Genomic DNA, 25,070 nt, shown 5'->3' with positions numbered 1-25,070 from the left:
ATGATTCAACTCATAATCCAGCTCTGCTGTGAGATAAAACACTCACTGGATAGTGCATATGGCTCTCATCCTCTCTCTGCTCCCTGTCTTCTAACTGCTTGTCCTCCTCCCTCTTGCCTCTCCTTAGTGTTCTATTACCTGCAGCTAACAGCTGACCAGAACAATGTGTAGAGATTTGAACAGGTTAGGGGGGGAGGGGTGTAAGTAAAGAAACTCGGTCATCAGAGTATAATCATTGAAGGCCCTAGGGAGGTCCAGAAAACTCATCTTCTCTTTCCTCTTCTGGGCTCTCAAAGCATCATGACGTTGACGAAACAAAGAATTATGACCTAGTCTCGCTCCACTTGACCACCAAGGCCAAATTATTGGTGACTTATGACCGCTGGCCAGGAGATGCCAGAAAAAGCCCAAGAAAACACCAGAAGTTGGGAGTGTTGGGTTTACTTGAGCACTGTATGGTGGTATTTACTTATGATTGTTTGGTTCTGATACTTGGGCACTGTATACACTATATACGGTTTATTTTTTCCAATACACGGTGGCAGTGTTTTGAGTCCTATATGAGACAGTGACCAATAATGTCTGTAAGTCACTACAGAATATGGTCCTATATTAGTAAACAACAGTTCCTCCTACACTCCTCCACCCCCCTCATACTTCTTCCTCCTCCCTTCCTTCTTGTAATTTACAGAAAGTAGCTGATAGAAACCAACTTCTCTTTTTTATTCTTGACAGCATATTCTCCATGCATGATGTCCACAGAGATGTCCGTCTTATTACTCTGTAAGTACAATGATCTTCATGTCTTTCAGTCTGTGATGGGGAATTATAAGAAGGGGTTATATGGTGGGTAAAGAGGTGGAAGACACACCCTCCCCCACCACAAGTTTAGCCGTAAGTGGGTGAGTAATGTAGTGTGTACTAGTGTTGTGAGCCCTCATTATGCTCTGTGCGTTATCTACCATTGTATTCCAGGTGCTAACAGCTAATGTTACACTGCTGTCTCATTGTGCTGCTTATTGTTCTGTGTATTCTTATACAGTGTTGGCCAAAAGTATTGGCCCCCCTGCAATTCTGTCAGATAATACTCATGTTCTTTCAGAAAATGATTGCAATCACAAATTCTTTGGTATTATCTTCATTTAATTTGTCTTCAATGGAAAACCACAAAAAGAATTGTCAAAAAGCCAAATTGGATATAATTCCACAGCAAACATAAAAAAGGGGGTGGACAAAAGTATTGGCACTGTTTGAAAAATCATGTGATGCTTCTCTAATTTGTGTAATTAACAGCACCTGTTACTTACCTGAGGCACCTAACAGGTGGCGGCAATAACTAAATCACACTTGCAGCCAGTTGAAATGGATTAAAGTTGACTCAACCTCTGTCCTGTGTCCTTGTGTGTACGGCATTGAGCATGGAGAAAAGAAAGAAGACCAAAGAATTGTCTGAGGACTTGAGAAGCAAAATTGTGAGGAAGCATGAGCAATCTCAAGGCTACAAGTCCATCTCCAAAGAACTGAATGTTCCTGTGTCTACCGTGCGCAGTGTCATCAAGAAGTGTAAAGCCCATGGCACTGTGGCTAACCTCCCTAGATGTGGACGGAAAAGAAAAATTGACGAGAGATTTCACCGCAAGATTGTGCGGATGGTGGATAAAGAACCGCGACTAACATCCAAACAAGTTCAAGCTGCCCTGCAGTCCGAGGGTACAACAGTGTCACCCCGTACTATCCAGTGTCAGCGTCTGAATGAGAAGGGACTGTATGGTAGGAGACCCAGGAAGACCCCACTTCTTACCCAGAGACAGAAAAAAGCCAGGCTGGAATTTGCCAAAACTTACCTGAGAAAGCCAAAAAGTTTTGGAAGAATGTTCTCTGGTCAGATGAGACAAAAGTAGGAAAAGGCCTCAACATAGAGTTTACAGGAAAAAAGAGAGGCCTTCAAAGAAAAGAACACGGTCCCTACAGTCAGACATGGCAGAGGGTCCCTAATGGTTTGGGGCTGCTTTGCTGCCTCTGGCACTGGACTGCTTGACCGTGTGCATGGCATTATGAAGTCTGAAGACGACCAACACATTGTGCAGCATCATGTAGGGCCCAGTGTGAGAAAGCGGGGTCTCCCTCAGAGGTCAGGGGGCTTCCAGCAGGACAATGACCCAAAACACACTTCAGGTCAGCACTAGAAAATGGTGGTGAGAGAAAGCCCTGGAGACTTGTAAAGTGGCCAGCAATGAGTCCAGCCCTGATTCCCATAGACCACCTGTGGGGGAGGAGGGATCTCTTGGTGGCAGTTTGGAGAAGGCCCCCTTCACATCTCAGGGGGGACCTGGAGCCGTTTGCCAAAGAAGAATGGTCTAAGATTCCAGCAGAGCCTTGTAAGAAACTCATTGCTGGTTACCGGAAGCGGTTGTGCGCAGTTATTGTGTCTAAAGGTTGTGCTACCAAGTATTAGGCTGAGGGGGCCAATACTTCTGTCCGGCCCATTTTTGGAGTTTTGTGTAAAATGATCAATGATGTGACTTTTTTTTTTTTTCATTCTCTTTTGTGTTTTTTCATTTCAAGCAAAATAAATGAAGATATTACCAAAGAGTTTGTGCTTGTAATCATTATCTGGAAGAACACGAGTATTATCTGACAGAACTGCAGGGGGGCCAATACTTTTGGCCAACACTGTAAGTCATTGGCGCTTTATTTATGGGGTTAAGTCATTGCGCCACTTCTTATATCGGTACTTTCTGGATAAGAGTTGGCTCTCTTGCACCCATGTATTGGGATGTATTTACTGTTTTACTAATTTTGCTGAAAATATCCTTTTTTTCACCACTTTTTACATTGCCATCTTCTAACTTTTTTTTTTTATTTTTCCATCTAAAGAAACTGTTTGAGGGCTTGTTTTTGTGAAGCAAGTTGATGTTTTCATTGGTATCATTATTAGAGGGAGATGATGTTTTACTCACATTTAATTTTTTTGGGGAAGTGGAATAATTTTTTTATTTAATTTAAATTTTTATGGCATCTACCCTAGTGGTTAATAAAATCGATTAAGTAATAGATTGGGTTGCTATGGACATGGCTGTAATAATATTTGTATGTTTGTTTGTTTTATCACCTTTTGTTACCGAGAAGCTAGAGACAGGAAAACGTGTTTAATTTAAAAAAAAATATATTATAACCATTATTTAATTTTTTAACCATTTGTTTTTCGAGTCAAAAACATACAGTACATCACATTACAAATGTATTACATATAAGATGGACTCACAGGCTTCAACCCTCCCCCTCCTCCAGATCGCCATCCACAGGACACTTTTTATACCCAACCTATAAATTAGGCACTAAAAATAATAAAAAATAATAAATAATAAAAATTCAGAAAAATTATCTTTTTGTGTATAAATAAGTTATGTTTTATAGAATATACTAAGCAGTTGTTAGTACTGGAAACTCTATGGGGTGACAGTAATAATCCTTTAGTTATGAATATTATATCTGATAACTCTTCTTCTATTCTGTTTATAGGGCTGGTTCTCATACCAGAAGGTAAGTGACCACATCTGTGCTTTTATCCTATAAAATGGCCCCCATAGATAGATAGATAGATAGATAGATAGATAGATAGATAGATAGATAATAGTAATGGCACTTGGGACTCTGGTATGTCTGGGTCTTCTCTTGGAGGAGTTTCGATGACTCCAGCTGCTGCTCTCTGCTTGCCGCCTTCCTCTGACATGTGGGACTCCTCTCTCCAGGACGCAGCTTCCATGGGCCATAGATCTAAACGTCCTAAACTGGAGGACATCTGGAACCTTCTCAGGTCTCTGCCCACTAAGGTGGACTTGGAAACTATTGTCCGCAGGGTTGAGGTGAAACAGGAGCGTCTTATGTCGGAGTTCAGGTCAGAGCTTCACTCTCTCTCTGAGCAGGTATCTACTCAACAACGGCAGACTGCTTCCATTGACCAACATCTCTCCTCTGTGGAACAATTCCTGACTACTCAATGAGCTCTCAATAGATCTCTCTTCCTACAAGTCAACGACCAGGAGAATAGAAGTCGCCGAAACAACGTAAAGCTGATAAGGTTTTCCCTGCTTATCTTCGCTCTGTCACCTTTATTTTCAATATCGTCCTCCCTCGACCTGCGGATGCAAAGATCCACATAGACAGAGTTCACCATGTGTTGGGCCCCAGATGTAAAGACACCACAGATCCTTGAGATGTTTTATGCCAAGTCCATTTTTATAGGGAGAAGGAGGACATACTTCTAGCAGCTTGGCGGAAAGGTCCGACCCAATTTAAGGACTCTCAGGAGCAGCTTCTTCCTAACGTCTCCCGGCATACACTTGCCTTGCACAGAACCCTCAAACCAGTTCTACAAGTTATCTGCGATGCTTGGGCTACATACAGATGGGCCATCCCTTCCACCTCCAGGTTCAACGCAATGGTGCATCGTTTTCACTCCACTCTCCTGACCAAGCGGACCTATTGGTGAAGTTCCTGGACCTTCCAGAACGGACTCTCCCAGATTGGTCACTTGACACAACTGCTGGGCTACCTTCCTCCTCCACCCTGCCTCGTTGGCGTCATCTGGTGAAAAGCGCACCGCAGACTCCTTTTTGACAGGCTATCCCCTCTCCCTGTAGCCTTCTACCTGGGACTCTTTTTGTTATTGTCTCCTAATTAGCTTTGCATGTTGTCCCGTCTCTTGTAATCTGGTTGATTTCCACTAGGGTAACATATCTCATCCCTCCTAGCCTAGTTTTGGTCCCCTTGGCCTCTGGTTAGTGACGGCTGTTTCCAGTGAGCTCCTCCCTCGTCCACTGGTTCTCTGAGGTCTTGTGTCCTCCTTTCTGATTGAGGTGCTTTCACTTTTCTGTCCCTCATGTAGACTTCCTTTCCTTGCCATCGCTCTTCAGGCTAGTCCTCCCTTCATGTCCAAGGTGCCTTGTTACCCCTGTAGGCCTCAGGGCCTGTCCTACTTTAGTAGGTCTGACCCCCCCCCCTCCAATTTATCTCTCCAATATTCATCTCGTTCGGGTAGTGGGTAGCAATTCATTGTTGTTCTACCTGTTCCCCCGATAGATTTAGTCTTGCAGCTCTCTGGGGGTATACTGCAGTGTCCCCCCCCCCAGACCTGTTTAAGTGGGTTGTCCCACTGTTGATGTTTTCACGCTCTTAGGCTACCTTTGACCGGGAGTTGTTGTTGTGTTCTTGTTTGTTCTTTTATTCTTTTCTCCTTTCTTTTTCTATCTTTTCTTTTCTTTTTCTTTTCTTTCCCTTGCTTCCCTTCTTTATTGCTCAGTATTCCTGTATCCTTGTATTGCACTGCATTGCTGTGCTTCCCATCGGTCTGAGCCGTTGCCAGCCCTCTCTCCGTTTGGGGCCATTTTTTGTTTTATATTGTTTTTTTATGTTTGATTTGATATAAATAAACAATTTATTTCCCCTGCGCAGAGTATGATTGTCCCCAGTGGCCCCTATGTACAGTATAATGGTCCCCAGTGGCCCCTATGCACAGTATAATGGTCCCCAGTGGCCCCTATGCACAGTATAATGGTCCCCAGTGGTCCCTATGCACAGTACAATGGTCCGCAGTGGCCCCTATGCACAGTATAATGGTCCCCAGTGGCCCCTATGCACAGTATAATGGTCCCCAGTGGCCCCTATGCACAGTATAATGGTCCCCAGTGGCCCCTATGCACAGTATAATGGTCCCCAGTGGCCCCTATGCACAGTATAATTGTCCCCAGTGGCTCCCTATGCACAGTATAATGGTCTCCAGTGGCCCCTATGCACAGTATAATGGTCCCCAGTGGCCCCTATGCACAGTATAATGGTCTCCAGTGGTCCCTACACACAGGGTATCAGGGTACCAGGGTAGTGGAGTCAGAGTCACGGAGTTGGGACCAATTTTGGCTGGAACTGAAGTTGGAAAAAAGTTACTGACTCCACTTCAAAATGAAATTATTAATATTATATAATTCATTATATTTCTAGTTTGTTAAATATTTACTTTCATAGGAATCAATCATTGGCTTGATTATGAATTAGAGGATCCTTGCTGCATCTTTCTGACCATAGCTGTCAGCCATTTGTGAAGAAGTTGGAGTTGGAGCAGGAGTTGAAGTCGGTCTGTAGAAAAATAGAGGTGTTGCATTCATTGTTTTAACCTACCTACTCCACAGCCCTGAGTATAATGGTTACTAGTGGCCTCTACACGTAGTATAACAGACCCTAGTGGTCACTACACACAGCATAATGGTCCCCAGTAGAGATGAGCAAACAGTGAAATATTCGATAATCGATATTTGATTCGAATAGCTCCTCAATATTCGACTAATCGAACGAATATCAAATCCCATTATAGTCTATGTGGAAAAAAGCTTAAGGAGAAACCACTATTCGACTCAGGAGGATCACCAAGTCCACTATCACACCCCAGGAAATGATGCCAACACCTCTGGAATGCAACTGGGACAGCAGTGGAAGCATGTCTGGGGGCATCTAACAAACCCAAGTCAATTTATTATGCCACTAATAATGCGGGAGCTGACTTTTTCCCATAGGAATGCATTGATACTCCCGCATTTAGCTCGGGCTGGCAAGGTCTCATCACTTTCAAACTTCACCTGCAAACACATATCGTGGCAGCGCACCATATGCTAGTCGGGAGAGCTGACAGCTTGTGTTATGCGGAAGCTTACTTTTTCTCATAGGAATGCATTGACCAGCGTTGATTGGCCGAATGCTATACAGTGTACAGCATTCGGCCAATCAACACTGGTTCTGCCGGAGGCTCTTCTGTGAGGAGGCAGAGTCTAAGATCGGTCCACAGCTGTCTCCATTGTGGTCCAATCTCAGGTGTAGCAGAGTTGAGCGCACAGCTCTGCTACATCTCAGGTTAAGCAGAGTTGAGCGCACAGCTCTGCTACATCTCAGGTGTAGCAGAGTTGAATGCACAGCTCTGCTACATCTCAGGTGTAGCAGAATTGAGCGCTCAACTCTGCTACACCTGAGATCGGACCACAATGGGGACTGCAGTGGACAGATCTTAGACTCCTCCTCCTCACAGATGAGCCTCCAGCAGAACCAGCGTTGATTGGCCAAATGCTGTACACTGTATAGCATTCGGCCAATCAACGCTGGTCAATGCATTCCTATGAGAAAAAGTCAGCTCCCACATAACGCAAGCTGCCAGGGATCCCAACTAGCATATGGTGCGCTGCCATGAGATGTGCTTGCAGGTGAAGTTTGAAAGTGATGTGACCTTGCCAGCCTGAGCTAAATACGGGAGTAAGTTCATTGCAAACACATCCTGGCAGCACACCATATGCTAGTCGGGTTCGCAGGCAGCTTGCGGTATGCAGGAGCTGACTTTTTCCCATAGGAATGCATTGACCGTACTCTTGCATGTATCTTGGGCTGGCAAGGAAGGTATATAGATCCCCAAAGAGCTGTTTGAGTAAGATTCCTACAAAAATAAAGCTAATTCCTAGCTTACCCTGCCAGTACATCTATCCCTGCCTAGTTCACAGTCTCATATGAACCGAATCTGAAATCCACTATTTGTATAAAGTGGTGGTCACCTGATTTAGCCAGCCAATGACTTTTTCCAATTTTTTTCGATGTCTCCGTTACCCTACTTTCCTATCCCACCTCTCCTGCACAGTTATTGGTGAACAAAAAAGCGCCAGGAAAGGTGGGAGAGGAATCAAATTTTTACTGTGAATACCAGGTGGTATTCAATCGAATATGAATACTTTGAATTCCGTAATATTGGATCGAATACCTATTCAATCGAACGGTATTTGCTCATCTCTAGTCCCCAGTAGACCCTCCACACAGTATAATAGTTCCAGTGACCCCTACACAAAGTCATACTGACCCAAACTTGTTCCCCCGGAGCTCTCTGCTGCTCTTCACTTATACCTGGCTTGATGCAGTAGATCTGCGCTGAGCCACAGACATCAATAGCAGATGTCTGAATAGTGGAGCAGAAAGCTAAAGGCTTCCTGCTTCACCATTGTATTCAACCATATCTGCAGCCTGAGGAAGTGGATATAGTTCACAGAATAACTTTGAGAGAAGAAATCCACAATATTGTCCTTTGCCATGTATAACAGCTGTAAGGGTATCCTGTAGACATGGATACAAAAGTGCTGCATGTGTTTGTGGTGATATTGTGGGGGTCCCATAAAGTCAGTGGGCCCTAGGCTGACCTCCCACTGTGAGCTACTTCTTTGCTCTGTATGATCCATGATGTCTTATAGGAGCCGCCATCAGACCTGCGGTGACCTTCACTCCAGACTACAAGAAGATCTTTACATCAGAGCAGATAACAATGACCTGTGATGTGGGATCTACTATAGGAGAGGGGATGGATTATATATGGTACAGAGACGGAGTGCAAGTATACAATGGAAAATCCTATATAATACAATATGCCGAAACATCACACAGTGGAAGTTACCAATGTCAGACCAGAGCTGAAGAAATAAGTGACCCCGCTAGACTGGAGGTTAGTCATGGTGAGTAAATCTACCAGATGATAAATATACAGACAAGGTAACAAGTTGTATCACACACAGACTGATAAGAGATCATATATGTTTCCTCATCTTATATCATTGTATATTACAGGTTGGGTCATCCTGCAGACCCCTCTATATGTCTATGAAGGAGATGAGATAAATATAAGATGTCACCACTATCCTGGATACTATAGAGGACGGACAAGATTTTACAAAGATAAGAAGAACATTACAGACTGGTCAGATAATGCAGAATATTATATTAGAGATGTAACCAAGACGACTGCCGGGAGATATAGATGTACAAAAAAAGGCTATAAAGATCATGAAGATGAAGTTTCTCTATCGGTACAAGGTAAATTCTGAATCATTTATATAGGAATTATTCTCCAGCATTTGTACAATATTATGTTGTTGCCTCAACCTCGTCTCTTAGTTGACTGCAAAAGACCTTCAGGAAGATTTAGCAGACTCTGGAGTTTTGGCACATTGTTCAAAACAATTGTTCAAAACATCAGAAGAAAACCTCTCCTGCATCCTTACCATAAAATTCAGCATCAGAAGTTTGCAAATGAATATCTAAAGAAGCCTGATGCATTTAGGAAACAAGTCCTGTGGACCGATGAGGTTAAAATAGAACATTTTGTCCACAATGAACAAAGGAATGTTTGGCGAAAAAAGGCACAGAAATTCAGGAAAAGAACATCTCTCCAACCATTAAGCATGGAGGAGGTCAATGATGCTTTGGGGTTGTGTGGCAGTCAATGGCATGGGGAACATTTCACGGGTAGAGGGAAGAATGGATTCATTGAAATTTCAGCAAATTCTTGAAGCAAACATAACACCACCTGTAAAAAAGCTGAACTTCAAAAGAGCATGAGGATGAGGAGGCTCAAAAGGAGGAAGAGGAGAAGGAGGAGGATGAAAAGGAGGAAGAGGAGAAGGAGGAGGAGGATGAAAAGGAGGAGAAGGATGAGGAGGATCAAAAGGAGGAAGAGGAGAAGGAGGAGGAGGAGGAGGATGGCTTCTACAAATCGATAATGATCTTAAACACATGTGAAAGTCCACCATAGACTAGGGGTGTCCAAAATTTTGCATGCCACTGTATTCCTTTTAGGTGCACAGACCTAAGAGGATGTTCCTAATGTATTACAAGGAATAGAACTGAGATCTCCCCTGATATTTTCTCTGTCCTAACAGCTTTTAAAAGAGAATTTAGAAACAAGAGGAGAATAAATAGAGGAATAAATCTCACATCTTCTTACATCCCACAAGACTGGTTTCCATGTTTAGCTGGAGATAAGTGATAAGATATAGCAATGCGTAAGACTTGGCAAGACCAAATTCCTTGATCAATGTTCCGTAATGTAGGACTTGGAATTGTGGCTTTGAGAAATTCAGGATTCCTTTAACATGTTTTTTTCTGGATGTTTTTTGCTTCAAAGTCTTCTCCATTCTCATATTGTATGTTGACATGTTATTAAATGTTTCTGCCTTCTAATAAATCCCCCCAGTAGTATATTCTTATCACTTTGCTCCTTTCTAGATCTGTTCACGACCCCAACACTATCAGTGACCCCACAACCAGTTATTACTACAGATAAGATGGCCCTGACATGTCAGACAAGTCTCCCTCCTCCTCCCAGACACAATACACAACTGCGGATTGCTTTCTACAGAGAAGGAGGGATTGTTCAGGGATTTGGTGTCAGTGATACCTATGAAGTCTACAATGTCCAGCTGGAGGATTCTGGGAAATATTCATGTGAGGTGGAAACTACAGATGGCAGAGTAAGGAAGAGAAGTGCAGAGAGAATAATCCAGATAGGAGGTGAGTATAGACAATGCTCGTGTCTTCTACATGGGAGCATCCAATATTGAGGACAGTGTAAATCACTTTAAGGCTATGGACCCAAGTTTTTTGCTGCAGATTTTTCTGTGTTGTTTTGATCCAGGATTGGATTTAAGAGAAGAGAAAGATCTAAGAAATTCCTTTACATTTTCCATTTCTTTTCAAACCACTTTTGACTTTGGCTCAAAAAAAAGCAGCAAAATCTGCAACGAAAAAACTGCATTTCCGCAACGTGGGGCCTTTGTTTTAACATATAATTTAACATCTTTCTTCCATTTTTAGATGTAATCTCACATCCATATATTATCTTGACCAATAACTTAATGTTTGAAGGAGATCCCATGACCCTGACATGTGAGACAACGCTTAGTTCATACATAAAGCCGACAGGAGTCCAGTTTGCTTTCTATAGAGATGGCCGGAAGGTTCAGGATTTTAATTCCTCTAATAAATATGAGGTTCAGTCTGCTCAGCTGGAGGATTCTGGGAATTATACATGTCATGTAAGAACCTTAATGAGTCGCAAAGTGAGGATAAGTAATGAATTCCCGCTATTGGTACAAGGTAAGCATTCCAAACAAAGCAAACACATTCACTTTCACATTAGCTGAAATTTCTTCCCTCCTAAATATTCCACCATCTGTGACTGATATTATTGAATAGTTTAGGAGTCAAAGCAACTCATCCATGAGGTGAAGGCCGACCATGGAAAGTGTGGGAAAGGTAGCTCAGTAGTAGCAATGGTGCGGGCCCAACCAGTCACAGACAGGGACACAAAATCTGGTACAAACAGGTTTATTTAGATGAAAAACAGCTAAATAAATAAATCTTCATGCCAGGTATAAAATAAAATACAGCCTTAACTTCAGGCAAAAGGGAAAACAAAACTCCTGCTCGTCCGAGCTCTAAATAATACTGAATAAGGCTAACTATACCGGTGCCTTACTTCCAGCCACAAGATCAAATAAAGCAGAACAAGTACTAGTTTCTGCTCACCAAACTCAGTTCTCCGAGACAGACCCAGGCGCCTCCTCCCACTCCCAGGATCTACTCTGATGTGCAGGCTCTGCAGCCTTTTATGGTCCAGTAACAAGCCTAGGACCCACACCTGGGGCTGAGGCCTACTCAAGACCATGCACTGGACCACACATATGTCAGGAATCTGGAGGATATATACCGTGACTCCAGCACTCTGCCTGTCACCTTCTCACAAATGTTACAGAGTAGGGGTGCTGAGCGATGAGTAGAGATGGGCAAATCAGTTTGTATCTAACTGGATTCAACCCAAATATTCCTAATCTGTTCAGACCCCAGAGAATAATAGGTGGACACCATGGAAAAGGGGTAAAAATAAACAAACATTTGCACTCACATTCCATTACCTCATTTGGGCCTCCTAATGGTGTCCAGTTCTCTGCTGTGATGTCATGCTCCCGGGGTCACAGCTGAGTCCTGTCATGATGCTCGGCATACTTATGTCACCGCTAAGTACCACTCAGAGGCCTCAGAGTTGACCCCGAGCGCATGACGTCAAAGCAGAGCACTGGACACTGCAATAAGGCCTAAAAGAGGTAACAAAAGGTGAGTATAAGGGTCAATATATGTCTTTGAATGTTGATGTATTTTTTACACACTTGAGCGTTGTAATGCACAATGCCACTACTGGACCCTGGAGCAGTGCAATGTCTTCTCTGCAGTGGACAATCTAGCAGTCTGATAGAAAAATTTGGGTTTGGCAAACACCAGGAGAACGTTAACTCTCTGACTACAGTGTGCCAACTGTATCATCTGGTGGAGAATGGGTAATACTATGGGGTAGTATTCCAGGACTGGTGTAGGGTTCTCAGGTCCAGTGAAGGGATATCTTAAATCTTTAACAGACCAAGACATTTTGGACAATTTTATGCATCCAATTTTTTGGAAACAGTTTTAGGGAGGTCCTTTTCTGTTCCAGCATGTCCAGGCAAGGTTCGTTGAGTTTGGTGTGGAAGATCTTGACTGGCTTCACAGAGTCAGGTCCTTAACCTTGTCCAATACATTTAGGATGAACTAGAATGGAGATTGTGGAGAAGGTCCTCTTGGCCAACATCAGTATCCGGCCTCACAAATGCTTTTATGGATGAATGAGCAAAGATTATTATAGACAAACTCCAAAGTCTTTATTTTTTATATCATTCTTTTCTAGAGCTATTTTCTCCTCCAATATTGAAAGTATCTCCAGAGTTGGTCAACGATGGAGATAACATAATCCTAACATGTGACACAAATCTTACTGAGCCTAGACGGAGTACAGAGCTGCAGTATGTCTTCTACAGAGATGGGAGGAACGTTCAGGGATTCAGCTCTGATAATAAATATGAGGTGGAACATTCTAGAAACTATTCATGTGAGATACAGACACCAAACAGCAGAGTAAAGAAGGAGAGTCAGACACTTTATATACAAGGTGAGCAGCGTCTGTCATCCCATCCTGGCCACCTATGTCAACCAGATATTATCTAATAATGGATTAATATATAAAATAAAAACCGGGATACAGAAGAGCACCACTAAATGAAGACTGAGTCCAACGGTTAATTTGTATCGTCACTTTATTGGTTCCAAATGACAGGGGTAACATAGGCTACGCGTTTCGACACTGCTCTAGTGTCTTCTTCAGGCCAATCTACTTGAGTAGATTCCCACGCTCTGACAGTGGACTATGAAGAAGACACTAGACCAGCATCGAAACGTGTTGCCTATTTTACCCGTCATTTGGAACCAATAAAGTGCCAATACAAATTAACCATTGGACTCACTCTTCATTTAGTGGCGCTCTTCTGTATCCTGGTTTTTAGTTTATATATTTTTCCCTGTATATGTCCACCACCTTCCAGGTCGGCGCCCGGGAGGAGCTGCAACTAAGAACCTATTAATGTCCCTCCAGGGGCGCCAGTTTTTTTAAATTTTTCCTAATAATGGATTGTGTCTCTCTATAGGGCCAGATGACTCTTCTTTAGTGACCCTACTATCTGTAAGTTTGGGGCTGTTACTACTCATCATCATCCTTATTTTATTGTACATGTATCATCACCGCCGCCCATCTAATGAGAACCCAACAGCAGGTAATAGAAAATCCCTCCATCTTTATCTCTTGGTTAATTTTGTTATTAGAAGCCAATCTCAAGCTCGGAAGTCAATATCTTAAGCTTACAGCTAGGGTTGAGCCGATCTTGACTTTTCAGGATTGATTTTGAAATCCGATTTTTGATCATTTTTCATTCGAACCCAATCTCGATCCCAATTCCAAGGAGTAGCCAGAAGTTTATTATTTTTTATTAATCCTCTGGCTACTTAGTCCCCCCTGGTGTCCATTTACCTGCAGAGATGGCTGGTCCAGTGCCCGGTGTTCTCGTTCTTCTTCGCCTCACTGCCCCCTGCCTCCCAGGTTAGGAGAGTGTGGGCGGGTTAGGAGAGTGTGGACAGGTACTGGGAGGGGAGACCAGCGCCACACCTCCCATGAGGTGACCTGAAGCGACCGCTTCAGGCGGCGCTATGCCAGGGCCTCAGGAGGGCGGCATTTTTGCTGACCTAAGCCAGTCCAGGACAAGCTGTCCTGGACTGGCTTAGCGTCACCGTGTCTGCAGCCCGACACGGGAAGCGAGCAGTGTATTGGGGTGGCCCTGCTGGATGCAGCGCTGCTCCAGCGGCCGCCCCTCACATTCAGGCAGAGAGCAGGTCCTCTACCTGCCTGCTCTCTGCCTGCGAACGCCGCTTGCTCCGCTCGGCCCCACCCCCTTTCCACTCAGCCCTGCCCCTTTCTTGCGACCCCCACCCCCTCAGCTCCACCCCCTCCTCGGGGGGGGCGGCTTTCTGACATCCGCGTCAGGCGGCAGAAAGCCCAGGTTCACCCCTGGGGGAGACGTCACGTCTCCCCACCCTGTACCTGCCCACACTCTCCTAAGCCACAAGCCCCTCCTTCTTCCTAGCTCTTTAACACTAACCTGGGAGGTGGGGGCAGCGAGGCGAAGAAGAACGAGAACACCGGGCACCGGACCAGCCATCTCTGCAGGTAAGTAGCTACTAGAGATGTTAGCTAGTCTCCCATTAGAATGAATGGAGGCAGCCGGCGTGCTGGGGGTTAAGGCTGTGTGCCGGCTGCTACCATTCATTACTATGGAACCGCAGCGGAGCCTTCACACTGAGTATACACTCCGCTCAGAATGAGCGGAGCGTATACTCAGTGTGAAGGCTAACATTGTTAGTTTTTCCCACAATGGTTGGCCAGTAGCAAAGCATTGTGTGAAATAATCACCGATCTCGATCCCATCTAAAAAGATCATGTTCGGAACACGATCGCTCAACCCTACTTACAGCATATCCATAGGTCATGGAGTATGGTTGACAACCTCTTACATACAAGAATTGAGCATTAACCCTTTAGTGACATACTGAATTGCCAATAGCTTGACATTTTTCCTGAATCAAAAAGGGTCATACTAATTCTTGTAACATATGTGAAATGTAGAAAACAGGGCACTCACCCGCCACGGGATACATAAAACATTCCTTTTTATTTCATCCTCTTTAAAAAAAGGTCAAACCTTGACCATCGGGGTACAGAAGACGGAATGATGCAAAGAAACAAACAGCGACGATCGTTTCGTGCTTAGTGCACTTTGTCAGCCTGACGAAGTGCACTAAGCACGAAACGATCGTCGCTGTTTGTTTCTTTGCATCATTCCGTCTTCTGTACCCCGATGGTCAAGGTTTGACCTTTTTTTAAAGAGGATGAAATAAAAAGGAATGTTTTATGTATCCCGTGGCGGGTGAGTGCCCTGTTTTCTACATTTCACATATGTCACTGCCTGTCTAGGTTTTTTCACAGTGAGCACCACCCTGGGATTTTATTTATTCCATGGTTTTTTGGCTGTTACAGCTGGAAGATTTGCCAATACTGACACAAGATTGTGAATACGCGCGCTGTTGCAGTAGTGCCGCTGACTACTTTGTTCTTTGCAATATCTAATTCTTGTAACGTTTCTTGTTTCAAAAGGCAGACATCACCAATAAAGGTCATCCACCACCCGAAATAGTTCACTATGACCAACTTTTGTCTGACGTCTATGACTAGCTTAGGTTACGAAGGGCTGAGGGATGAGCTAAAGTAATTTACTGTATTACCTTATGTATCTTTTTTAGTCACTGACAATGACTATCCTACTGAAGTAGAAGTTACTTATTCAGCTGTATGTATGACGGGTAGGCCACCAAGTAAGTTGTTATATCCCTCCATCCTATATATACATTATATGGATATATGACATGAAGTATACATTACTGAACACATTTAGTCTGTACCATATGGTAACTCACAACCAGATCCACATCTGTTTGGTCACACAAATCCATCAAGCAATGATGTAATGAGATGGATAGAAGTTATAGAGAGAACCCTGTAGAGATAGCCTTCAGGAACCCTAGTATTGCCATAGTACACAAACTCCCAGGCATTGCTCCAGGTTGGGTCTGTCTTAGAGATGAGCGAACACTAAAATGTTCGAGGTTCGAAATTCGATTCGAACAGCCGCTCAATGTTCGTGTGTTCGAACGGGTTTCGAACCCCATTATAGTCTATGGGGAACATATACTCGTTAAGGGGGAAACCCAAATCCGTGTCTGGAGGGTCACCAAGTCCACTATGACACCCCAGGAAATGATGCCAACACCTCTGGAATGACACTGGGACAGCAGGGGAAGCATGTCTGGGGGCATCTAACACACCAAAGACCCTCTATTACCCCAACATCACAGCCTAACAACTACACACTTTACACACTCAATACCACCTCTCTGACAGTAGGAAAACACCTTGAAACATGTGTATTTGGCACTTGCAGTGAGGAGAGATTGTCACCAGCAGTGAATTTGGCCCTTGTAGTAAGTTGAGGTTGGCACCAACATTTGTTTTGAAAATCAGGGTGGATTGAGCCTCTAACCAGCAGAGTTTGGGCAAATTCATGGTGGAGGGAGCCTCTAACCAGCCCAGTTTGGACCAATTAATGGTGGAGGGAGCCTCTAAACAGCCAAGTTTTGGGAAATTCATGGTGGAGGGAGCCCCTAAAAACCCCAGTTTGGACCAATTCATGGTGGAGGGAGCCTCTAAACAGCCCAGTTTGGGCAAATTCATGGTGGAGGGAGCCTCTAAACAGCCAAGTTTGGACCAATTCATGGTGGAGGGAGCCTCTAAAAAACCCAGTTTGGACCAATTCATGGTGGAGGGAGCCTCTAACCAGCCCAGTTTGGACCAATTCATGGAGGAGGGAGCCTCTAAACAGCCCAGTTTGGGCAAATTCATGGTGGAGGGAGCCTCTAAACAGCCCAGTTTGGACCAATTAATGGTGGAGGGAGCCTCTAAACAGCCCAGTTTGGACCAATTAATGGTGGAGGGAGCCTCTAAACAGCCAAGTTTTGGGAAATTCATGGTGGAGGGAGCCCCTAAAAACCCCAGTTTGGACCAATTCATGGTGGAGGGAGCCTCTAACCAGCCCAGTTTGGACCAATTCATGGTGGAGGGAGCCTCTAACCAGCCCAGTTTGGACCAATTAATGGTGGAGGGAGCCTCTAAACAGCCAAGTTTGGACCAATTCATGGTGGAGGGAGCCTCTAAAAACCCCAGTTTGGACCAATTCATGGTGGAGGGAGCCTCTAACCAGCCCAGTTTGGGCAAATTCATGGTGGAGGGAGCCTCTAAAAAACCCAGTTTGGACCAATTCATGGTGGAGGGAGCCTCTAACCAGCCCAGTTTGGACCAATTAATGGTGGAGGGAGCCTCTAAACAGCCAAGTTTGGACCAATTCATGGTGGAGGGAGCCTCTAAAAAACCCAGTTTGGACCAATTCATGGTGGAGGGAGCCTCTAAACAGCCCAGTTTGGGCAAATTCATGGTGGAGGGAGCCTCTAACCAGCCCAGTTTGGACCAATTAATGGTGGAGGGAGCCTCTAAACAGCCCAGTTTGGACCAATTAATGGTGGAGGGAGCCTCTAAACAGCCAAGTTTTGGGAAATTCATGGTGGAGGGAGCCCCTAAAAACCCCAGTTTGGACCAATTCATGGTGGAGGGAGCCTCTAAACAGCCCAGTTTGGGCAAATTCATGGTGGAGGGAGCCTCTAAAAAACCCAGTTTGGACCAATTCATGGTGGAGGGAGCCTCTAACCAGCCCAGTTTGGACCAATTAATGGTGAAGGGAGCCTCTAAACAGCCAAGTTTGGACCAATTCATGGTGGAGGGAGCCTCTAAAAAACCCAGTTTGGACCAATTCATGGTGGAGGGAGCCTCTAACCAGCCCAGTTTGGACCAATTAATGGTGGAGGGAGCCTCTAAACAGCCAAGTTTGGACCAATTCATGGTGGAGGGAGCCTCTAAAAAACCCAGTTTGGACCAATTCATGGTGGAGGGAGCCTCTAAACAGCCCGTTTTGGGCAAATTCATGAAGGAGGGAGCCTCTAACCAGCCCAGTTTGGACCAATTAATGGTGGAGGGAGCCTCTAAACAGCCCAGTTTGGACCAATTAATGGTGGAGGGAGCCTCTAAACAGCCAAGTTTTGGGAAATTCATGGTGGAGGGAGCCCCTAAAAACCCCAGTTTGGACCAATTCATGGTGGAGGGACCCTCTAAACAGCCCAGTTTGGGCAAATTCATGGTGGAGGGAGCCTCTAAAAAACCCAGTTTGGACCAATTCATGGTGGAGGGAGCCTCTAACCAGCCCAGTTTGGACAAATTAATGGTGGAGGGAGCCTCTAAACAGCCAAGTTTGGACCAATTCATGGTGGAGGGAGCCTCTAAAAAACCCAGTTTGGACCAATTCATGGTGGAGGGAGCCTCTAACCAGCCCAGTTTGGACCAATTCATGGTGGAGGGAGCCTCTAACCAGCCCAGTTTGGGCAAATTCATGGTGGAGGGAGCCTCTAAACAGCCCAGTTTGGACCAATTAATGGTGGAGGGAGCCTCTAAACAGCCCAGTTTGGACCAATTAATGGTGGAGGGAGCCTCTAAACAGCCAAGTTTTGGGAAATTCATGGTGGAGGGAGCCCCTAAAAACCCCAGTTTGGACCAATTCATGGTGGAGGGAGCCTCTAACCAGCCCAGTTTGGACCAATTAATGGTGGAGGGAGCCTCTAACCAGCCCAGTTTGGACCAATTAATGGTGGAGGGATCCTCTAAACAGCCAAGTTTGGACCAATTCATGGTGGAGGGAGCCTCTAAAAACCCCAGTTTGGACCAATTCATGGTGGAGGGAGCCTCTAACCAGCCCAGTTTGGGCAAATTCATGGTGGAGGGAGCCTCTAAACAGCCCAGTTTGGGCAAATTCATGGTGGAGGGAGCCTCTAACCAGCCCAGTTTGGACCAATTAATGGTGGAGGGAGCCTCTAAACAGCCAAGTTTTGGGAAATTCATGGTGGAGGGAGCCTCTAACCAGCCCAGTTTGGACCAATTCATGGTGGAGGGAGCCTCTAACCAGCCCAGTTTGGACCAATTAATGGTGGAGGGAGCCTCTAAACAGCCAAGTTTTGGGAAATTCATGGTGGAGGGAGCCTCTAACCAGCCCAGTTTGGACCAATTCATGGTGGAGGGAGCCTCTAAACAGCCCAGTTTGGGCAAATTCATGGTGGAGGGAGCCTCTAAACAGCCCAGTTTGGACCAATTAATGGTGGAGGGAGCCGCTAAACAGCCCAGTTTGGACCAATTCATGGTGGAGGGAGCCTCTAACCAGCAGAGTTGGTGGAAATCAGGGTGGAGGGAGCCTCTAACCAGCAGAGTTGGGGGAAATCAGGGTGGAGGGAGCCTAGTATTAGCAGAATTGTGCAACGCTTATGGTGGATGAGTATGAGGATGCGGAGGAATTGGAGAGGTTGAGTACAGACATGGAGTTTCATGTTGGGGTGCTTTACACAGGTGGGCACAAAAATGACGGCTCTACCCAGTGGTGGTTCATTTTTATCAAAGTGAGCCGGTCGGCACTCTCAGCTGACAGACGGGTGCGCTTGTCAGTGATGATGCCACCGGCTGCACTGAACACCCTCTCAGATAGGACGCTGGCGGCAGGACAGGACAGCACCTCCAAGGCATATAGGGCAAGTTCAAGCCACAGGTCCAACTTCGACACCCAATAAGTGTAGGGCGCAGAGGGGTCGGAGAGGACAGGGCTGTGGTCGGAAAGGTATTCCCGCAACATGCGCCTATACTTCTCACGCCTGGTGACACTAGGACCCTCCGTGGCGGCACTTTGGCGAGGGGGTGCCATCAAGGTGTCCCAGACCTTAGACAGTGTGCCCCTCGTTTGTGTGGACCGGTGAGAACTTGGTTGCCTACTGGAGGAACTGCCCTCCCTGCCGCCAACGTCACATGCTGGAAACATCTCCATCATATTCTGCACCAATTGCCTGTGGCAAGCATTGATGCGATTGGCCCTCCCCTCTACCGGAATAAAAGACGAGATGTTGTTTTTATACCGGGGGTCAAGGATAGCAAAGATCCAGTACTGGTTGTCCTCCATGATTTTGACAATACGCTTGTCGGTTGTAAAGCACCCCAACATGAACTCAGCCATGTCTGCCACAGTGTTAGTTGGCATGACTCCTCTGGCCCCACCGGAAAGTTCAATCTCCATTTCCTCCTCATCCTCCATGTCTACCCATCCGCGCTGCAACAATGGGACGATTCGAAGTTGCCCGGAAGCCTCCTGTATCACCATCACATCATCGGACAACTCTTCTTCCTCCTCCTCCTCCTCCATTAAACGCAGTGAAGCGGACAGATGTGTGGACCTACTCTCCAGCTGTGACGGATCGGATGCTATCCCTAACTCCTCTGTGTGATCTGAGTTATCCCTGATGTCAATCAGGGATTCTCTCAGAACACACAAGAGCGGGATTGTAAGGCTCACCATCGCATCCTCAGAGCTCACCCTCCTTGTGGACTCCTCAAACACCCGTAGGATGTCACAAAGGTCTCTCATCCATGGCCACTCATGGATGTGAAACTGAGGCAGCTGACTTTGTGGCACCCTAGGGTTTTGTAGCTGGTATTCCATCAAAGGTCTCTGCTGCTCAACCACTCTATTCAACATCTGAAACGTTGAGTTCCAGCGTGTGGGGACGTCGCACAAAAGCCGGTGTTGTGGCACATGCAGGCGTTGCTGGAGAGATTTTAAGCTAGCAGCGGCTACTGTCGACTTGCGAAAGTGGGCGCACATGCACCGCACTTTCACCAGTAGCTCTGGAACATTGGGGTAGCTCTTTAGGAAACGTTGCACCACTAGGTTGAAGACGTGGGCCAGGCATGGAACATGTTGGAGTCCGGCAAGCTCCAGAGCTGCTACCAGGTTCCGGCCGTTATCACAAACGACCATGCCTGGGCCCAGGTGCAGCGGCTCAAACCATATTGCTGTCTCATCGAGGAGGGCATCCCTCACCTCGGAGGCAGTGTGCTGTCTGTCCCCCAAGCAGATCAGCTTCAGCACAGCCTGCTGACGTCTACCAACGCCAGTGCTGCAACGTTTCCAACTCGTAGCTGGGGTCAATCTAACAGCGGAGGAGGAGGCGGTGGCGGAGGAGGAGGCGGTGGCGGAGGAGGAGGCGGTAGAGGAGGAGGAGGAGGGGGGTGTTCTTCTCGTGTCCCTGCCAGGAATGTTAGGCGGGGAGACGAGGTACACCGGGCCAGTTTGGGAAGCAGTCCCAGCCTCAACTACATTCACCCAGTGTGCCGTCAGTGAAATGTAGCGTCCCTGTCCGCATGCACTTGTCCACGCGTCGGTGGTCAAGTGGACCTTTGTGCAAAGCGCGGAACTAAGGGCCCGCCTGATGTTGAGTGACACGTGCTGGTGCAAGGCGGGGATGGCACACCGGGAGAAGTAGTGACGGCTAGGGACGGCATAGCGAGGTGCCGCAGTTGCCATCAGGTCCAGGAAGGCGGGAGTTTCAACAAGCCGGAACGCCAACATCTCCTGGGCCAGCAGTTTAGCGATGTTGGCGTTCAAGGCTTGCGCGTGTGGGTGGTTAGCAGTGTATTTCTGCCGCCGCTCCAATGTCTGAGAGATGGTGGGTTGTTGTAAAGAAGCGCCTGATGGTGCCTTTTATGGTGCAGGACAAGGAGATAAGACAGGACCAGGGGAGGATGAGGTAGAAGTCAACAAAGTGGCGGAGGCAGATGAAGTGGTGTCCTGGCTCGTCCTCTGCAGTGCATCGCCAGCACAGTCAGCAGTGGCAGTGGCAGAGGCAGAGGCAGTGGCAGAGGCAGTGGCAGTGGCGTGAACGGCAGGCGGCCTTTGTCCTGCCGTTGCTGCCTGCCACTGATTCCAGTGCTTGGATTCCAAATGACGGCGCATTGAAGTGGTGGACAGGTTGCTCTTCTCAGAGCCCCTAATCAATTTCGAGAGGCAAATTGTGCAGACAACACTATATCTGTCCTCGGCGCATTCCTTGAAAAAACTCCACACCTTCGAGAAACGTGCCCTCGAGGTGGGAGTTTTTCGGGGCTGGGTACGAACTGGAACATCTTGGGAGATTCCGGGTGTGGCCTGGCTTCGCCTAAGCTGCTGACCTCTGCCTCTGCCTCTAGCTACCCTTTTTGGTGCTGCACCTGCCTCAACATCCACACTACTTTCCCCGCTTGACATCCCCCCTGTCCAGGTCAGGTCAGTGTCCTCATCATCCACCACTTCCTCTTCCAACTCCTGTCTCATCTCCTCCTCCCGCACAATGCGCCGGTCAACTGGATGCCCTGACGGCAACTGCGTCACATCAACGTCGATGAGGGTGGGTTGCTGGTCATCCATCACCAAATCGAACGGAGATGGAGGAGACTCTAGTGTTTGAGCATCTGGACACAGATGCTCCTCTGTTAGGTTCGTGGAATCGTGACGTGGAGAGGCAGGTTGAGGGACAATGAAAGGAGCGGAGAACAGCTCTGGGGAGCAGGGACAGTTTGGGTTATTGTTCTGTAAAGCTTCGGAATTTTGGGAGGAAGGAAGACAAGACTGTTGGGTAATAGGAGGAGAGGAGGCAGAGTCTGACTGGCTGCTGGACAATGTGCTGTAAGCGTTCTCTGACAGCCATTGCAAGACCTGTTCCTGGTTCTCGGGCCTACTAAGGTTTGTACCCTGCAGTTTAGTTAATGTGGCAAGCAACCCTGGCACTGTGGAGTGGCGCAATGCTTGCTGCCCCACAGGAGTAGGCACGGGACACCCTGTGGCTTCACTGCTACCTTGCTCCCCAGAACCATTCCCCCGACCTCGCCCACGGCCTCGTCCACGTCCCTTTCCGGGAGCCTTGCGCATTTTGAATTCCTAGTTAGAAATTGGCACTGTATACCAGTAGTAAAAATTGTGGGTGTATATAGCCCCAATTCTATTGCTAGGGGACTTGCAGGGTATTTCTGGGGTGAAGGTGGGGGGGCACACCGTTGGAACGGGTATCGGGGGTATATATCGGGTATACGGGAATACACTGACAGTGTATTCCATTCAGGATCCTGGGAAAGCTGGGTTGCGGCGATTGAGCCCGTCAGTGCCACGTTACACTGACAAGCTTCTCCCTGGAATTTAGCTCTTATAAGAGCTGTTGTGGTTGTCTTCTCCTTCCTATCCTAGCCTGTCCCTGCCTACCCAGAATCTAAGCCCTAGCTAGCTGGACGGAAACCTCCGTCCTCGGTGAATTGCAAGCTCAGAATGACGCGAACCTGGGCGGCGCTGTTCTTTTAAATTAGAGGTCACATGTTTTCGGCAGCCAATGGGTTTTGCCTACTTTTCTCAACGTCACCGGTGTCGTAGTTCCTGTCCCACCTACCCTGCGCTGTTATTGGAGCAAAAAAGGCGCCAGGGAAGGTGGGAGGGGAATCGAGTAATGGCGCACTTTACCACGCGGTGTTCGATTCGATTTGAACATGCCGAACAGCCTAATATCCGATCGAACATGAGTTCGATAGAACACTGTTCACTCATCTCTAGTCTGTCTATAACTTCCAACCATCTCAGTGTATCTTAGATTTATATCAGAACTAGTTCTCATAAAGTTTCCTATTGTTCGTTTTGTAGATCATTTGCCAGAAGACAATGGAGCTGTAAGTCCGAGCAAAGACTGAACTGGAGAAGGATCTATGCTGAGTATTCTAGACATTGTAGCTTAAAGTCAAATTTCACCAGACCCGGCCATATTAAAACAATCCCGTTGCTCAGACTTTCCGGTATCTATAGCGTTTTCCCCTTCTGTTTGAGAAACTCCATTCCTGAGATGTTAGTTCTTTTGCAAATATGCAAATGAGCAGTTTGGAGCACCAAGGGCGTCCACATTGATCTGAGTTCCCCCTCTATCAGGAACACCCTCTGCCCCCTTCCATCTCTGATTGATTGGACCAGCAAACCTTTGGCCGTATGTTCTCCCTTTCAAGCCCTCACATTGATATCCAAGGCATTCACAGAACAGATATTTCAGATTTGCTCCGGATATCTCTATGGGGGCGCAAACCAGAAACATGTGGCAATATCTGAGCAAAGCTTGCTGTTGTGCGACACATGTCGTCATGTAGCCCTAGTATAATTCTGCGCGGTCTCATTTCCTATTCACTAAATCTATTATTTTTGCATTAGGATATTGCCTATGCTGTGGTAAACTGCAAGACTATGCGACAAGGGAAAGCTTCTCAGAGATCAACTGACACTTCATCCGACATCTATCAGAACATCGGCTCCCACAGATGACATCTCCAGATAGGAACATCAGGAACTTGAATACATTTTCTACAAATTCTTAAAGGGATTGTCCAAGTTATTATGTAATTGCCTATCCATAGGAGAGGTCATCGATTTCAGATTGGTGGTTGTCCAACAGTGTGTACCCACACTGATCAGCTGAGATCTATATAGTGAATGGATCTGGAATCAGATGGTTATAAAGCTGGCACTCTGTGCTTGATGGTGTACTACCCGGCCTAGTGGACCCAGTCATCTGGTTACCTTTGAGCTTCTGTGTGTATAAAAGCCTGGTTTCTTTATCACACCCTGCCTGAGCATTGCTTCAGTTCCTGTGTATCAAGACTTGTCCTTCTGTCTGATTGTATAAGCAATGCTGTAGTTTGCCTGTATTCTTGTATCATGACTTAAGGTCTGGACTGCATATTTTAGTTTGTATGTTTGTGCAATGCACTAGTTTGTGCTATGTGTGTGGAAGTATATATATATGTCCTCCGGTCTGTGCATTGGCTGCCTATTCATTATAGAATAAAATATAAAGTTCTTCCCCTCATCCACAAGGCTCTCCATAATGCCGCACCTCCCTACATTTCCTCCCTCATCTCTGTCTACCACCCAACCCGTGTTCTCCGCTCACTCAATGACCTAACACTTACATCCTCTATTATCAGAACCTCCCACGCTCGTATACAAGACTTCTCCCGAGCTGCACCACTTCTCTGGAATACTCTACCCCGGACAATCAGATTAACTCCCAACTGTAAACGAATCCTAAAGACACATCTTATCAGACAGGTCTATCACAATTACTAATCTAAACCCTTCCACAGTTACAAACCCTAAAACTAACCATCCATTGTGCACACTCCTGCAGTACCCTACACAATATGATGCCATATGATGCCGTATTGGACTGTATCTTTTTATGTCCAGGCACCATCTGCACAGTAAAGGAAACGA

General features: G+C 46.3%; 1 protein-coding gene across 1 annotated transcript in view; it reads left to right on the top strand.

The window, feature by feature from the left end:
- The first annotated feature begins 752 nt into the window (after positions 1–752).
- Positions 753–25,070, top strand: part of LOC142214620 (Fc receptor-like protein 5) — a 61,406-nt gene continuing 37,088 nt past the window's right edge. The window contains exons 1-7 of the mRNA XM_075283558.1: positions 753–783; positions 3,523–3,543; positions 8,271–8,528; positions 8,641–8,886; positions 10,078–10,362; positions 10,666–10,947; positions 12,569–12,829. Of these exons, the coding sequence (XP_075139659.1) occupies positions 753–783; positions 3,523–3,543; positions 8,271–8,528; positions 8,641–8,886; positions 10,078–10,362; positions 10,666–10,947; positions 12,569–12,829 (1,384 nt within the window). The remainder of the gene's footprint in view (positions 784–3,522; positions 3,544–8,270; positions 8,529–8,640; positions 8,887–10,077; positions 10,363–10,665; positions 10,948–12,568; positions 12,830–25,070) is intronic.

Source organism: Leptodactylus fuscus, chromosome 7 (genome assembly GCF_031893055.1).
Source record: "Leptodactylus fuscus isolate aLepFus1 chromosome 7, aLepFus1.hap2, whole genome shotgun sequence".
NCBI lineage: Eukaryota > Metazoa > Chordata > Amphibia > Anura > Leptodactylidae > Leptodactylus > Leptodactylus fuscus.
The sequence above is the reverse complement of the archived record's forward strand: the minus strand, read 5'-3'. Positions and strand labels throughout refer to the sequence as shown.